At 36.0% G+C, this 17,864-nt stretch overlaps 1 protein-coding gene across 1 annotated transcript in view; it reads right to left on the bottom strand.

Moving 5' to 3' along the window:
* Positions 1-15,911, bottom strand: part of MEE18 (maternal effect embryo arrest 18) — a 36,522-nt gene extending 20,611 nt beyond the window's left edge. Inside the window, exons 1-6 of the mRNA XM_077396084.1 lie at positions 15,732-15,911; positions 15,036-15,152; positions 14,616-14,748; positions 13,703-13,799; positions 11,283-11,326; positions 124-280 (exon numbers count right to left, since the gene is read on the bottom strand). Coding sequence (XP_077252199.1) covers positions 124-280; positions 11,283-11,326; positions 13,703-13,799; positions 14,616-14,748; positions 15,036-15,152; positions 15,732-15,870 — 687 coding nt within the window. The 5' untranslated portion in view covers positions 15,871-15,911. The remainder of the gene's footprint in view (positions 1-123; positions 281-11,282; positions 11,327-13,702; positions 13,800-14,615; positions 14,749-15,035; positions 15,153-15,731) is intronic.
* Between the last annotated feature and the right edge of the window lie 1,953 nt (positions 15,912-17,864).

The following is a 17,864-nucleotide window of genomic DNA, read 5'->3' as shown; positions in this document are numbered from 1 at the left end:
TCGGGTGCTAAACAAAAAATGAAGCCTCAATATCATTTGGGGGAAAAGAATTTATGGCAAGCTCACAATCTGCACTAATGTAAGGATAAGTACAAAATAAAAAAATATGAAATGAAAATATACCCATAATTCGCAACCTAACGTAAGCCTGTCATTGGAAGAAATCACAGGGAGAACAAGACTCTCTGATGGAATATGTGACACACGTGAAAACAAAAATATTGCAGCATCTAAAGACTGAAAGAATATGCGTGCCCCTGCAAAGAAGAAATTTCCAATGCTGCAAGCATGATGGAAGTTAGTTAGGTTATTTCCATGAATATTAAATGATAAATCCACTTGTCTATAAAATGATAAACCTGCATCAAAGATCCACAGGCATTTAAAACCTTCATTATAATTTAAAGCCACAAAAAAGGCATCCAAATATCTATTTTGGGATTTTCATGATTAGAAATGCCTAATTATTTGACAAGAGCGGCCTATGTGTCGTTTCCAACAATGGTGCTACAATACTGGGTCCCACGCTTGAGTGGATATAATAGGCTTGGTCATGTAGTCACTACAGCTAACAAATGGAAGGGATAACAGTGCATCATTTTATTCAATGCACATTTGCAGGTTAACCACCCACTTCTCAATAAGTACAAAAAACATTTTCCGTTCTTCTATAAGATGGTTACTCATCCTATTGAGATGATTCAAATAATGTAAGGCACCTTATGCTTGCCACAGGCGTAAGGTACTATGTTAAATTTATCCAATGATGATATGCTAGACACGAGTGATATTCTTTTGAGACAGAATCAGAATTATCATCCATTTTCTATAAGTTTAAGGATTAGTTGAATGGTACCTTTCTCACAGAGGATCAACATTTATCTGTAAAAAGGGTGAAAAATTATTTCTAAGCATGTAATGAGGACACAAATGCATGCCAGTGTCTGTTACAAGTATTGGGTACCAGATGCACAGCACACTCTGAGCAGCCTGATAAGGAAATGCTATATAGTATATACCATACAATAAAATGTTTAGAAAACTATTAGGAAAATATGAGAATCTAAAAAACTGAAAAACTGAAAGTAAATATTGTTAAATAAAAGGGAAAATTGGAACCCAGAAAGCCACCTTATGACATTATTAGGAATTTAGGATCACCCTTGACCCAGAAACCACCACAGGGTACGTTGGAAGAGAATCTGATCCCACTCCATAGATCCAAAACCTACGGCCTCTATAGCATCCACAATATGCCCAGAATAATTAATGATTACGTGCCATCATCCTCACATGGTAATAACAAATTACAACATCAGTCACCCCAAAAAGAAGGGCACAAACATCACTTGGTCTGATAGCCACAATGAAAGTTTATGTAGATCCCAATCTAATCCATTGTTAATTGAGAAAAAAGATATGGTAGGAACATTGTAGAAAAAGGGAAAATCCTTCCGAATGTGTCATTATTCATAGCTACCATTTGGGTCCTTTGGAAAGAAAGAAACGCAAGGGTGTTCAAGGGGATTTCTAGACGCTCCAATTTTCTCTTCATCATAGTGATTGCTTTAACGATCTCATGGGTATAGCTATTACATGCTTCAAATTCATATCTGCCTACGACTTATGGGAAGGATGGAGAGAAGTGTGTTGTACTGTGGAATCAAACGAAAATATTGTGCAAGAATGGATTCCTCCCTCGGCGGACTATTTAAGCTTAACTTTGATGGTTCTAGCATGGGTAACCCTGGGCTGGCTGGAATTGGTGGTGTATTGAGAAATGAGCTTGGCGAGGTGATTTGGGCATTTGCCGGCCCCATTGGGGTGGCGGATGTGTCGGAGGCAGAGGTGCGCGCAGTTCACCAAGGCCTAAAGTTGTTAGCAAGAGAGCGTTTATATAATGTGGTGGTACAAGGGGATTCCTTGAATATCATCCACTAGCTTAAAGGAGTGCAAAGTCACCCTTGGAGATTCGATAGACTCTTGATGAGATGCGGGATTGGATGAAATCTTCTTCGGTGGAGTTTCAGCAAATTTGTCTCTCTGCTAACAAAGTGGCAGATAGTCTAACTAGAGAAGGAGTCACTAACAAGGTTTTAAATGTCGGTTTTGGCCACAACGGAAACCGAAATATTTCGGTTTCGGTGGAAATTTCGGCCGAAATCATGTAAAAATTTGACAAAAATTTCGGCCATTTCGGTGGAAATTTCGGTGGAAATCTTTTACATTTCGGCAGAAATTTTGTAAATAAGGGTGAAAAACGAAATTTCGGTTCGGCGGGGAAATTTCGGGGAAATCATGTAAAAATCCGATTCAATGTAATTTTGGCGCCGTTAGATTCTCTTCCGGATTGATCTTATCATGCTTGTAGTCCTTCTAGATTTGATCGCATATGTTTCCCCCTTTTGCACATTGACCTTCTCGGTCTTTTTTTAGTAATGAAATTTGTTATGATTCAAAAAAAATAATAATAATTTTGCATGTTGTAGATTTTAACAATATATACATATTGTTTGATTGTAACTTTTCTTTGTTTCCATTTTTTGTAATTTTATTATTATTATTATTATTATTATTATTTATTTTTCAAATTGTCTACAAAGAAACTGCAGCTCAAAAAAATTGTGTACAAAGAAAAATCATTACTCACGACTCACCGAGTTGTCGTTTCAACCTTCCTAAATCAAAAGATAGACTCAACCATGTCAAGCCCAAGTCACGAGTTTTCCAACTATGGTAGAAAATAATAAGCAGCACAAGGGAGATGGGGTAAGCAAGTAAGAACTCATAAGTGAGAGAATAAAACTTCCTAAAATTGACAACTTGAAAATGCAACTTACAAATAACAGCACAGTCTTATTGAAAAAAAAAAAAAACAAATAACAGCACAGCCCAAACACTACATTTTGTCAAACCCACACCACTTATATGTTTAAGCTTATTTCACCAGCCTAATATACCTCAAATGTCATTTTCAAAAAAAGAAAAAATATACCTCAAATGTCATATTTCTTTCAAAGTCAATCTCTAGCACAACTAAAAACAAACCTAAAATGGCAACTTGCTTAAAAGGATTCCTTAAACCTCAAAAAGAGTTAATGTCAAATCACCATTCAAATAAAGGTTAATATCACTTAAACTCTGAGACCAACTTACCTCAACAAACATAAATTACAAACCAATAGAACCTCCATTGATCCTTCTCCAAACCGTCGATGGTCTTCTGCCAATAGAGGCTTGCATAAGGTCATCATTGGACATGTATTTAGCCCTAATCCGCCAACCTGCCCAAACTATCTCCAGGCTGCACCTGTAGCTTTTATTTTTGGGCTTTCATCTAATGAATTATTGAACTGTCTGATTTTGCTCTTGCATCTTTTCTTTTCAACCAATAAATCTCTCTAGGCATGCTTATGGAAAATTATATACTTGAAGAAAGAGCACTTTCTCGTAATCCAACTTATGCGCGTGAACTTTAAGTTTTTTGGGAATTTCTTCGGACAGAAGAAGATTCTGTAAACACTTACTCGAAATCTCACTTATCAGATTCCATTGAGGAAGAATCGCATCCAAATATTCTATATAATTCTCTCTGCCATGGTGGTATTTCTTTCCTTTATCATTTTTAGGTCTTCGAAGACTGCTCTTACGGATTGATAGTTTTCCCCTCCTGATCATGAATACATAACACCTTATTCCTAGATTTATTACCATTCATCTTTTTATGAAAAAAATGATGTACTTTGTGATCTCCAAGATTATGCAAAAAGCGTGTATGGAACAAAAAGATCTGATCGCGATCATGAAAAACTAAAAACTAGGTTTTTAAAAGGATTAGAATAGCATCCGCGAATTAAAAGAAAACATCATACTAAACAAAAACTAGGGTTTTAATAGGGTTTCAAAGAAAGAGAGAGAAAAAAAGTTTATTTTTCCATTATTTTAACCTGATTTGGAGAATGCACAAGCATTATGCAAAAAGTGTGTATGGAAGAAAAAGATCTTATCGGGATCATCAAAAACAAAAACAAGGGTTTTAAAAGGATTAGAATAGCATCAACGGATTAAAAGAAAACATCATACTAAACAAAAACTAGGGTTTTAATAGGGTTTCTAAGAGAGAAAAAAAGAATTTTCTATTATTTTAACCTGATTTGAAGAATGCAAAAGCATTATGCAACAACCGTGTATGGAACAAAAAGATCTGATCTTGATCATGAAAAACAAAACACTAGCTTTTTAAAATGAGTAGAATAGCATCTACGTATTAAAAGAAAACATCATACTAAACAAAAACTAGGGTTCTAATAGGGTTCCCAAGAGAAAGAGGAAAAAAAAAATTTCCCATTATTTTAACCTGATTTGAAGAATGCACAAGCATTATGCAAAAAACGTGTATGGAAATAAAGGAGGGAAAAGATCTGATCGGGATCATGAAAAACAAAAAACTAGGGTTTTAAAAAGATTAGAATAGCATCTACAAATTAAAATAAAACATCAAATAAAACAAAAATTAGGGTTTTAATAAGGTTTCCAAGAGAGAAAAGTTTTTACCATTATTTTAACCTGATTTGAAAAATGCAAAAGAATCATGCAAAAAGCGTATATGGAATAAAAAGATCTGATCGGGATCATGAAAAACAAAAAACGAGGGTTTGAAAAGGATTAGAATACCATCTACGGATTAAAAGAAAACAACATACTAAACAAAAACTAGGGTTTTAATAAGGTTTCCAAGAGAGAAAAAAAGTTATTTCCATTATTTTAACCTTAATTGAAAAATGGAAAAGCATTCTGCAAAAAGCGTGTATGGAACAAAAAGATCTGATCGGGATCATAAAAAGAAAAAAACTAGGATTTTAAAAGGATTATAATACCATCTACAGATTAAAAGAAAACATCATACTAAAAAAGACCTAGGGTTTTAAGAGGGTTTCGAAGAGAGAGAAAAAAAAAGTTTTTTTCATTATTTTAACCTGATTTGAACAATGCACAAGCTTTATGCAAAAAGCATTTATGGAACAAAAAGATCTGATCAGGATCATGGAAAACAAAAAATTAGAGTTTTAAAAGAATTAGAATACCATCAACGGATTAAAAGAAAACATCATACAAAACAAAAACTAAGCTTTTAGTAGGGTTTCCAAGAGAGAAAAATAAAGCTTTTTTCCATTATTTTAAACTGATTTCAAAAAACGTGTATGGAACAAAAAGATCTGATCGGGATCATGAAAAACAAAAAACTAGGTTTCTAAAAGGATTAGAATATTATCTACGTATTAAAAGAAAACATCATACTAAACAAAACTAGGGTTTTAATAGAGTTTCGAAGAGAGAGAGAGAGAGAGAGAAAGAGAGAGAGAGTTTTTTCCATTATTTTAATATGATTTGAAGAATGCACAAGCAGTATGCAAAAAGCGTGTATAGAAGAAAAATATCTGATCGAGATCATGAAAAACAAAAAAACTAGAGTTTTAAAAGGTTAGAATAGCAAATACGGATTAAAAGAAAACATCATACTAAACAAAAATTACGGTTTTAATAAGACTTCCAAGAGAGAGAGAGCGAGAACTTTTTCCCATTATTTTAACCTAATTTGAAGAATGCAAAAACATCATGCAAAAAGCGTATATGGAACAAAAAGATCTGTTCGGGATCATGAAAAACAAAAAACTAGGGTTTTAAAAGGATTAGAATAGCAAATACGGATTAAAAGAAAACATCATACTAAACAAAAATTAGGGTTTTAATAAGACTTCCAAGAGAGAGAGAGAGCGAGAACTTTTTCCCATTATTTTAACCTAATTTGAAGAATGCAAAAGCATCATGCAAAAAGCGTATATGGAACAAAAAGATCTGTTCGGGATCATGAAAAACAAAAAACTAGGGTTTTAAAAGGATTAGAATAGCATCTACGGATTAAAAGAAAACATCATACTAAACAGAAACTAGGGTTTTAATAGGGTTTCCAAGAGAGAGAGAGAGAGAGAGAGAGAGTTTTTTCCATGATTTTACCCAGATTTGAAGAATGCAAAAGCATTACGCAAAAAGCGTGTATGGAACAAAAAGATCTGATCGGGATTATGAAAAATAAAAAACTAGGTTTTTAAAAGGATTGGAATAGTGAGAAATTATATGGTGCAAGGCCTTACAACAATAAGGCCCTTGTACGGTGGAAGTACCCACCTGGATATTTGATGCAATAGCAGCGTCTCAAAAAGTGAGCTGCTGTTGGATCAAATATAAAGGGTGGTACCCCTACCGTACTGTTGTAAGGCCTTACACGATATAAAAACTCTAGAATAGCATCTATAGATTGAAAGAAAACATAATACTAAACAAAAACTAGGATTTTAATAGGGGTTCAAAGAAAGAGAAAAAATAGTTTTTTTTCCATTATTTTAACCTAATTTGAAGAATGCATAAGCAATGTGAAAAAAGCGTGTATAGAAGAAAAAGAACTGATCGGGATCATGAAAATAAAAAAACTAGGATTTTAAAAGGAATAGAATTTAGAATAGTATTTACGGATTAAAACAAAACATTATACTTAACAAAAGCTAGGGATTTAATAGGGTTTCTACGAGAGAAAAAAAGTTATTTCCATTATTTTAATCTGATTTGAAGAATGCAAAAGCATTATGCAAAAAGCGTGTATGGAAAAAAAAGATCTGATCAAGATCATGAAAAACAAAAAACTAGGTTTTTAAAAGGATTAGAACATTATCTACGTATTAAAAGAAAACATCATACTAAACAAAACTAGGGTTTTAATAGGATTTGCCGAGAGAAAAAAAAAATTCCATTATTTTAACGTAATTTGAAGAATGCAAAAGCATTATGCAAAAAGTGTGTAGGGAAGAAAAATATCTAATCGGGATCATGAAAAACAAAGACCTAGGTTTTTAAAAGGATTAGAATAGCATCTACGTATCAAAACAAAACATCATACTAAACAAAACTTGGGTTTTGATACGGTTCCCAAGAGAGAGAAAAAAGTTTTTTTCCATTATTTTAACCTGATTTGAAGAATGCACAAGCATTATACAAAAAGCGTATATGGAACAAAAAGGATTTGATCGGGACAATGAAAAACAAAAGACTAGGGTATTAAAATGATTAGAATAGAATCTACGGCTTAAAGGAAAACATCATACTAAACAAAAACTAGGGTTTCCAAGAGAGAGAGAAAGTTTCTTCCATTATTTTACCCAGATTTGAAGAATGCAAAAGCATTATGCAAAAAGCGTGTATGGATAAAAAAGAACTGATCGGGATCATGAAAAATATAAAACTAGGCTTTTAAAAGGATTAGAATAGCGAGAAATTATTATAGTGCAAGGCCTTACAACAATAAGGCCCTTGTAAGGTGGAAGTGCCAACCTTGATATTTAATCCAGCAGCAGCTTCTCAAAAAGTGAGCAGCCGTTGGATCAAATATCAAGGGTGGTACCCCTACCGTATTGTTGTAAGGCCTTACACCATATAAAAACTCTAGAATAGCATCTACGGATTAAAAGAAAACATCATACTAAACAAAAACTAGAGTTTTAATGGGGTTTCCAAGAAAGAGAGAAAAAACAAGTTTTTTTTGCAATATTTTAACCTAATTTGAAGAATGCACAAACATTGTGCAAAAAGCGTATACGGAAGAAAAAGATCAGATAGGGATGATGAAAAACAAAAAACTAGGGTTTTAAAAGAATTAGAATAGCATCTACGGGTTAAAAGAAAACATCATACTAAACAAAAAACTAAGGTTTTAATAAGGTTTCGAAGAGAGAGAGAGAGAGAGAGAGAGAGAGAGAGAGAGAGAGAGTTTTTTCCCCATTATTTTAACCTGATTTGAAGAATGCAAAAAGCGTGTATGGAACAAAAAGATCTGATTGGGATCATGAAAAACAAAATACTACAGTTTTAAAAGGATTAGAGTAGCATCTACGAATTAACAGAAAACATCATACTAAACAAAAACTAGGGTTTTAATAGGGTTTCGAAGAGAAAAAAAAGTTTTTTTCTATTATTTTAACCTGATTTTAAGAATGCACAAGCATTATGCAAAAAGCGTGTATGGAACAAAAAAATATGATCCGGATCATGGAAAACAAAAAAGTAAGGTTTTAAAAGGATTAGAATAGCATTTACGGATTAAAAGAAAACATCATACTAAACAAAAACTAGGGTTTTAATAGGGTTTCCAAAAGAGAGAGAGAGAGAGAGAAAAAAGTTTTTTCCATTATTTTAACCTGATTTAAAGAATGCGCAAGCATTATGCAAAAAACGTGTATCGAACAAAAAGATCTTATCGGGATAATGAAAAACAAAAAACTAGGGTTTAAAAGGATTAGAATAGCATCTACAGATTAAAAGAAAACATCATACTAAATAAAAACTAGGGTTTTAATAGGGTTTCGAAGAGAGAGAGAGAGAGAGAGAGAGAGAGAGAGAGAGAGAAGTTTTTTCCCATTATTTTAACCTGATTTGAAGAATGCGCAAACATTATGCAAAAAGCGTATATGGAACAAAAGGATCTGATTGGGATCATGAAAAACAAAAAAACTACATTTTTTAAAAGGATTAGAATAGTATCTACGGATTTACAGAAAACATCATACTAAACAAAAACTAGGGTTTTAATAGGGTTTCCAAGACAGAAAAAAATGTTTTTTCCATTATTTTAACATGATTTGAAGCATGCAAAAGCATTGTGCAAAAAATGTGTATGGAATAAAAAATCTGATCGGGATCATGAAAAACAAAAAGCTAGGTTTTTAAAAAGGATTAGAATAACATCTACGAAGAAAACTTCAAGATGAGGAGACAGAGACTGATTTCATTTGATTTAGACTTTAAACGAGAGTTTGGGATGTTTTAGTCTATACCTCCATGTTCTACTAAATGGACCATAAGTCTCTCATCCCTTTGACTTTTTTGGTGCCATTTGTTGCTTTTGAAAGAAAACTTTAAGACGAGCAGATAGAAACTGATGTCATTTGATTTGAACTTAAAATGAGAGAGTTATGGATGTTTTACTCTAAACCTCCATGTTTTTACTAAACAGACCAACTTGAGGTCCATTGTAACCCAAATGCATGCGTAGTTCTTCACTCCTTCCCTCTCGCCTTTATGAGTTTTGCTAAGATCGGTTCTTCCTCCAGTGCTTCATTTTCCAAAAGGGGAGAAGAAAGTTATGTCCCTTCAAAGTAGTGCTTTGCTTCAATTCTTCTCTGGTCGAAGGAAGCCTTCCAAGGAAATAACCATGACAACAGGGCAAAGACTCTATCAAGGTCTTCCTTAAGGGTGAAGAACCATGAAGAACCCCCCTTCCACAGAGCTCTTTGGTTTTTTTTTTTTTGAAAATTGATAAGTTTCATTAATATTTGTTTAGCAATCGGGACCAGAGGTTCCAGCCTGCAATAAAAAATATTAGTATATGATGGCTTGGGCATACTCAAAGCCAAATCGAAGTGAACAGGAAATGAGTTACAATCCTTACAACTATTCTGTAAGCTACCCATATAAAGTTCCACTATGGTTGCTAAAAACCAACTTGTTAATGCTGCCAAAACCAATTAACCACCCAAAAACTTGAACGCTTATAGATAAATTGTTGTCTCCAACAACCTGACTTCTGTATTAAAACCTTCGATATGATCCTCCAAGAACCTCCAAAAAAACATAGCAATACTACTTAAGAACAGATGAAAGCGTAGGTGAAAGAACGAATCTCTCAAACCATAGTTGTAGGATATCTGGGATATAACGGACTTACAAATTGCTATCCTTTAGAGATGATTATCAAGATATCCATTGCCTTTTCACCTTGAGCGATCTGCAGAAACCAACCCATCAAAATCAAACTATCTCTACCCAAGCACTCCCCAAAACATAGCAAAGACTCCATAGAACTAAACTATGCAAAACCCAAAAACTCAAAGAACAGCTAATCTTCAAAACTTCTTTTCCTGATCCCCTATTTTCTTTTTCTTTTTATTTTTCTTCCCTTTTCTATTCTACTTTCTTAACCTCCTCCCCCCTTTTTTGGCCGGTAAGTTATTCATTTAGGGTTGCTGCCCTCGCCCCCCTTCTTTTCCTCTCCTTTATCCAGAGCACTTTGGTTATTTCTCCCTTGAGGATTCCCAAAATGGTTTTAAGCCCGGGTTTGAGGGGGTTTATGTTGTCAACTTGCAAACCAAGCAATGCCTAGGTTATTAACCTCTTCCGTAACACTCGACGTTCCACCAAGATTCCCCCCTTGGCATCCCATTTCAGAATTAGCTTGCCTTGTTCTGCATTTTTGAAGCACTTGCTAAGAGCTTCTTGATTGAGAGCACCTCCTCGATTAATTACTATACCTCTATCATCTCGATTGTCCGATTCACGGGACGAGACCTTCCTCTCAAAACCACATTCCAAAGCTATTTCCCGTATCTCCCCGCTAAAACCTAAGAAGAATTCATTTTCACAGAGATTCAGCCTAGACTTGAGCAATGGTTTTTTCACTGCCAAGTCTTTCTCAACCCTTTTGTTGAGGGCGCTGATTAAGATATCAGCTATGTTACCACTGGTTGGACTATATGCCATCTCTTCCTCCTTGCCAAGAACGTCTCATGATAATGTACCTCAACATGGATCAGAGCATGAAACATTTCATTTGATTCCAATATGACCAAATTGAAGTTGTGACTCATAATTGAATTGCTAAGGTACATTTCTTCCAGCATGTAAGAAGGTCGGCCAACGGAGAAGCTAACGGTCTCGCTAGAGGAGGCGTTCATAAGGAGGGGTTCGAGCTATATGATTATCTTCCGCCTTGATATCCTCCTCCTGCCTTTAGGCTATTTCTATCAATTCCAGTTCTTTGTGTTTGTATTTGCCTTTCTTTCACCTATGCACTGACCATCTCGGTCTCCGGGTTTTTCTTGTTTCTTTCAATAAAATTTCTCAGCCATTCAAAGAATAGGGGTACATTTCTTAACCAAAACAACTCAACGGCCAAGTTAGCAAAACATTTACAAGCTAATAGTAAATTCATAACATAATATTAAATTGAAAAGATCAAACAAAACTGAGAATAATGGTTTCGAGGTTATCCAGTGTATGATATAAAATGGCTCTAAAATCTTGTTGTCATAATTGCCTATGCAGAAAAGGAAAGCATAACCAAATACCATCTTAAACTTATTTCCAATCATCTTCTGTGGAATGCATTGTAGTGGGATCATTACAACCCAAAATTGCAAAAACATTAAATAAATTTTATCCACAACATAAAGGAATACCTCCCATTGCTGAAACAAAAAGAATCACTTGACCGCTGGAGGATCTGTACAACAGAGGAATTATAATCAAATCTATGAAACAAATCATCCCAAGTACATTAATGCAAAAGATAGCATTAATTTGTTGGACTGTCACACCTTAATAAATGTATATATAACACACTAGCATAGATGAAACTACAGCAAGAATGTTCTTCTGAAAGAAAAAAAAATGCAATAAGAAAATCAACCCTTTTTCATATGCAGAAGCTGCTACTCATAAGAAGATTCAGTAATAAGGGTGTCAATTTTGGCTCGGGCTCGGAAGCTCGCTCGAGCTCGGCTCGGTAAAAGCTCAGCTCGAATCCTTAAAGAGCCGAGCCGAGCCGAGCCGAGCCGGCTGGCCAGGCTCATTAAGCTTAACAAGCTAAGCCGGAGCTCGGCTCGGCTCGTTAAGGCTGGTTAAGGATTTTATATATATATATATATATATATATATATATATATTATTAATATATACACTAAAAGGGTTGTCCCCCGAGAGTGAAAGGGGGAGGCAAAATATGTCACTTCTTTTTTGGAACCCCATTTGTTACTTGGACCACCTCCCGTGGTGTAAAAAGAGTAGTCAAATTACACTAGATAGGGCTGTCCAGGGAAGATGAGTTCGGTAAGGCTTGCGAGCCACTCGCGAGCCTGTTCGAGCCCGAGCCGAGCTCTTCAGCTTAACAAGCCGAGCCGGGCCAATCTCAGCTCGGCTCGTTTACACCCCTATTCAGTAACCATCGTGCAAAGATAAGAATCTGTAATAGCATATCACATGTAGGGAGGCTAGCTGATCTGTATTGATAATTATAACTGTTAAAGTATAAAAGATAAATAACGCCTTTCTCCAATAGCTTAAGCTTTTGGAGAAGTTGGTAAGTTAACATGGTATCAGAGCCGAAGGTCTCGAGTTCAAACCTCCCGGATAGCAAAAATCCACATGCGATGGTTGGCCCAAAGTGGGACCACATGTGCCACGTGTTTGCCAAGTGGGCCACACATGCGGGGGGGTGTTAAAGTATAAAAGATAAATAACGCCTTTCTCCAATAGCTTAAGCTTTTGGAGAAGTTGGTAAGTTAACATGGTATCAGAGCCGAAGGTCTCGAGTTCAAACCTCCCGGATAGCAAAAATCCACATGCGATGGTTGGCCCAAAGTGGGACCACATGTGCCACGTGTTTGCCAAGTGGGCCACACATGCGGGGGGGTGTTAAAGTATAAAAGATAAATAACGCCTTTCTCCAATAGCTTAAGCTTTTGGAGAAGTTGGTAAGTAAACAATAACATTCAAGGGTGTGTGCTTTAGGTAACCAGTTCTTTCATATTAAGGGTGGAATCAGAGGATGTTTTCTGAAATGAATGGCAACTAGTCAACTACGGAGTGGATTATTGTTCATCACATACCCAACAATTTTATGGTTTCAAAAGCAGATTTTCCATTCTACACCAATCAGAGACAGCCAATGACCTGCCTCAGATTGTTACTTTTTCACCAGTATCACGCCTCACAGTGACATATTTTTTAAATATTTTTTGAATGGTGAAAGGTTTTCCATTGCCAGGATTCAGATCAGATTTCTTGAGGTTCGTCCAAAAAATCAAAGTTGTAGCGTACACCTTTATATCAAGATTCAGATCAGATTTTATTGTTTGCCAAAAAAATTCTCATCAATGGGGATATAAGGTGGTATTTGAGTGGACATGCATGTATTTCCCACGTGCTAACATGCATGATTTTTTTTTTTTTTTTTGATAGGAAAGCTGGGATTGAACCTCCAACCTCTAGGTTGAAGAACAAAGTCATGACCATTGAACTAGAGGCTCAATCCCAAGCATGCACATAACCATTACTTTAGTGAAGGCATTGATAAATGAACTTCTTGAAAATACTCCATATGGTCTTTATTGATTAAACACTTCCATTTTTTAAGCTAGCTTCTCAAACAACAGAGATATCAATTCTGGTGCTGTCCCAGTGACCAAAACAGTACAAAGGAATGGGGTGGAACATGCAGGTCAGAAAGGTCTGTCCCGTAGCCCTTTCTTTTCTATTTTGCTGTTTTTATGATTTTTTTTAACATTTCTACTGAGAATATCACTCATCTAGTAGGGAAGTCAACTCAGTCAGCATCCATAACCAAAATAACTTCAGATCTTTATTTAAAACAGTATGAATAAATGAGCAGGAGTATTATTCATTGACCAATTCCTCATGCTGAAAGTGATTATGTGTGTGTTTGATTTATGGAAATGAGCATCCGGGCTCCATAAATGAAAATGAACAAGAAAGATAGTGTCATGGAGTGATAGGAGAGATTATATTTAATCGGGTAGAAGGTAACTTGTAAGGAATCATGATTTATGATCAAAATAATTTTCCAACAAGATTTGACTACCTCATTTTGAAAGTAAGATAGAAAGGCACGAATTGTTTCCCTGTAGGGCCGTGATACACCTTTCCATAGAGAATGCTCTCCTTCAACAATCTCATACCTGTCAAATGTTCCACTTAGCACAATTTAGTATGGACCAAACTGTAATAAATGAAAATGCACCATGAACACCATCCAGTGCAGCTTCAAACATTAAATAATATTCCTAAATAGATTGACCTTTCTAGAGAATATTTTTGTTATACCGCTATGGTCCCACTGATTTGCTATTGATCAATCTATTGTTCTGGAGTTTAAAACAACTGAATGAAAAAACTTAAACACTTTCATTCTTATTTCCTCATAATTCATTTGTCTCAAACAATAAACATAACGTCTGTAGTCCGAAATTTCAGGCACGTAGTCCAACATTTCAATTAAAAAGATGGATGCAATTACAAAGGGAAAATGCATGCTCCCAACTAACATCAAATGAAAATGACACAGTTCTGTCAATGTCATATAAAATGGCAAAAAGACACAAAAGAAGTAAAATGCTCCTAAAACACCTGAAGGAAAATAAAGAATACTGAAAAAATGTTAACAAGCTATCTCTCCCCAAGATCTCTAGAGGAGCTGTTGGATGCAACCAATTAGATATTCCTTATATTCTCACTAAATAAATCTTGCTTGTTTCTTTGTAAAAGGATAAAGGAGTTTAATTTTTTCCTCTTCTTGTATCTTGTTGGGTTAGAAGGCAAGGTTCTATGTCCTCCTCTTGTAACTATTTTTTGGTTCCTAGAAAAATTCCGGGTTGAAAAAAATAAAATAAAAATGTTAACAAGTTATCTACACACAAAATGTTCATACATACATTGTCACACTGTATGGCAAACAGAAACAATTATAAGTTCAAATTATTTGATAGTGTAGTTACCACTCCGATTTCGCTTGCATTGCATCAAGAGGCAAGCGGTGGCCAAGCAATCTCCGCACAGCTAGGGCTTCCAAACTGCTTTCATCTGATAATCTCAAACATCTCGATCGTATATCTCCCACTGCAGGACCACCTGTATCATAACATATAACAATCCAATTACCTCAAATTTTCTACATAGAAAGAAAGAAAAATGTTCATAAATCGATAAATCAAAACCCTAAGATATACAAAACTGGAAAATTATATCTCATAATAATCTCAAACATCTCGATCGTATATCTCCCACTGCATAACATAACATATAACAATCCAACTACCTAGAATTTCCTACATAGAAAGAAAGGAAAAAAATGTTCATAAATCGATAAATCAAAACCCTAAGATATACAAAATTGGAAAAAATTACTCTTTTCTTACCAAGTACACGAACAATCTCAGCCGTACTTCCTCCATCATCAGAAACAGGAAGAACATGTGCAACGCGCGTGGTTAACTTTTTCAGTTCTTCAACAACTCCATTAAATGCAGTTCCACCTGAAACAAGATCGAGGCGAACTAATTTTTTTATATTCTTTATCAAAGATGTATATAATGCGCCCGCCACTGTAGGGGTGCAACTCGGGTCGGGTTGAGGCCAACCCTAACCCAACCCGAGATAGCTGCCCTAACCAACCCAACCCGAGCGTCAACCCTAACCCAACTCGCCTCCAAATCGGGTCGGGTTGAGTTCGGGTTGAGCCGGGTTCATCTCGGGCCAAATAAAAAAATAGAAGAAAACAAGCATATTCCTAGAAAAAACATGAGAAAACTAGAGGATAGAGGTCGGGTCGGGTTGCCCAGGCCTCAACCCTAACCCAACCCGTTGGGTTTTTCCAACCCGAGAAAATGCCAACCCAATCCGAGCCAAAATCGGGTTGAATTGAGCCCGACCCAAGTTGCACCATTAATGCCTCCCTTTTATTGAACGATGCACGCATCTATGGAAATCGAAACGAGTATTTGAAATGAGATTGACATGGATTTTGCAGATAATTTCAACAGAAAGATGAATTCAAGATGCGAATTGGAGGTTTAAATCAAAGAAGAAGAGGATGAAGGAAGAAAAGTTGAGACCTGAGAAAACGAGCAAGGAAGGAGGCTGGTTAGGGTTAGGGTTTGGAGAGGAGTGGGCACGCGCGGCCATCGAGGAGTTGTGAGATCTGAGATTGAGGGAGGGTTTGAAAGGAATGAGAGAAAAACTACCGTTGGCCATACTCCTGCTTAAAGCCTAAATTTTATTGCCCCTACCTCCATTTTTCGACTTTTTATACCTTGTCCACACGTAAGCGAAGGCCGAAGTGATGATATATTCGCTATCTTTTTGTCTTAATTGGGGCAGCCCCACTACTGAATTTATGACTCCACTGTTATTCTAAAGGGGGCTGTCCCATGTAAGAAAAAGAGGCGAATATATAATTTACGGTATGTTTTTTGAAAAATAGTACAGTGGGCCTCACATTATTCGATGATCTATATCATCCATTTATTGGACCCAACTTTTTTTTTTTTTGGGTAAGTTATTGGACCCAACTTAAATAGGCCGTGCATATAAAATTATCTCATAGGATGGCCTCAACTCTTCTACAGATCCGAGGGTTGGGATCATTCAGATAATTTGTGGGGCACGGCCTATTAGGTTGGGGCTAACAAATAAATACACTTAAGACAGTTAGACCCATGTGGTTTCTGACAGATTCAACTCAACCCCAGAAGTTTAAAAAGTTACAAGCAGATCCTCTGTGGTTTCATTGGGTTTTTTTAACTGGACGGAGCTGACGGTGTGGAGGAAAATACCAAAATGCCTCCATCTTCCCCAACTGAAAATTAGGATTTTCATACTTAAAAACTAAAAATTGGGGTTTGATTCAAACCCTTGTTGATTTATCAACATAAACCTTCAATTTAGGAGTTTTATTTGTCTTCATTCACATCATTATAATGATTTGCACAAAAACCCTAATGTTTTTGGCCTTTATTTTTTTGTTTTTATCAAAGTTTTTTTCTTGAAATGTGGGTTTGATGTAGCCATGGCGTGGGGTTCGATTGTTTGTAATGGAGGTGACGGCGGTTGCCGGAGATGGCGATGGCAGCGGTGGCAAAAGGTGGCGACGAAGGCTGTGGCCGGAGGGGCGACAGCGGCGGTGGGAAATGATGTAACCCTAATCCCTCTGCAAATGAGGGTGTTTCTGTCCTCAAAATATTAACCATTGTTAGTTTTAGTCTTTCCGTCAGGTTAAACTGACGGACAGTTGACGGAGGGGGTGTACTTGTCACGTTTTGAAACCACAGGGGGTCTTAGTGTATTTTTCCCCATTTTTAAAAATAACTTGTTTGTAACATTCCCACAATCCCACGTGTACTAAGAAGGGGTATTTTATTTTATAGGAAAAAAAAATTACACAGTTAAAATTTTGTAAAAGGTTAAAAATTTTCAGTTTGTGTTTTTAGTGGTAAAGATTGAGAAGGAAGATGGCAACTGAAGAATGTAGTTTAGGGTTAAACGAGAGAGGAGATATAGACTTTGTCTATTCTGATCTATCTGTTCGAATGAATTTTTTTTAGTTTTGTTATGTTAGATGTTGTATACGGCAAAATACCTTTCACGTTTGGCATTTCAAGTAAAAATATATGAAGACTATTTTAGTACTAAAGCAAAATATATTTAGAATTGGGACGCAGACTAAATTTTTGGCCTCTGTGTCCCATGAGTTGTGTCTATATCCCACATAAGACATTCCAACAAACCCACAACAACTATCTATGTTCCACCCAGACCCAAAAGGAGTCTGCTCATAGGCCTAGATGCCACATGTGTCCCGTCCATACCCAAAAACCGTGTGGATTGGATAATCTTGGCCCGGTAAAGAGGCACTTTAATAGTTGAATATGGCCTGTTGCCTCGTTCAATATTTAATTCATCAAAAGGTCCTCCAATCAGATATGGCTAGGATCATTTGATCAACAAGTTTTTTGGGCAAGTGCCAATTCATGATTTGCTCAGCTAGGGCAAGTGTCTACCATACATAGGGTCCATATGGTGATGAGGCCCATTATTTGGTCAGTCACAAATCTAGCAAAAGCATAATAACAACTGAGTCTGACGATAATGTAAACAAATCAGCAAGGGGGACACTTTGATCCCGGGTAGACCCACAAAGAAGCCATCAAAAGATCATAGTAAAAACAGCAAAGCATCACAGCAACATT

The sequence above is a fragment of the Tasmannia lanceolata genome, unplaced genomic scaffold (genome assembly GCF_043159265.1).
Source record: "Tasmannia lanceolata isolate RefF3 unplaced genomic scaffold, GAP_Taslan_0.1 ptg000015l, whole genome shotgun sequence".
Lineage (NCBI taxonomy): Eukaryota > Viridiplantae > Streptophyta > Magnoliopsida > Canellales > Winteraceae > Tasmannia > Tasmannia lanceolata.
Note: the sequence above shows the minus strand (reverse complement) of the source record. Positions and strands in the feature narration are given on the sequence as shown.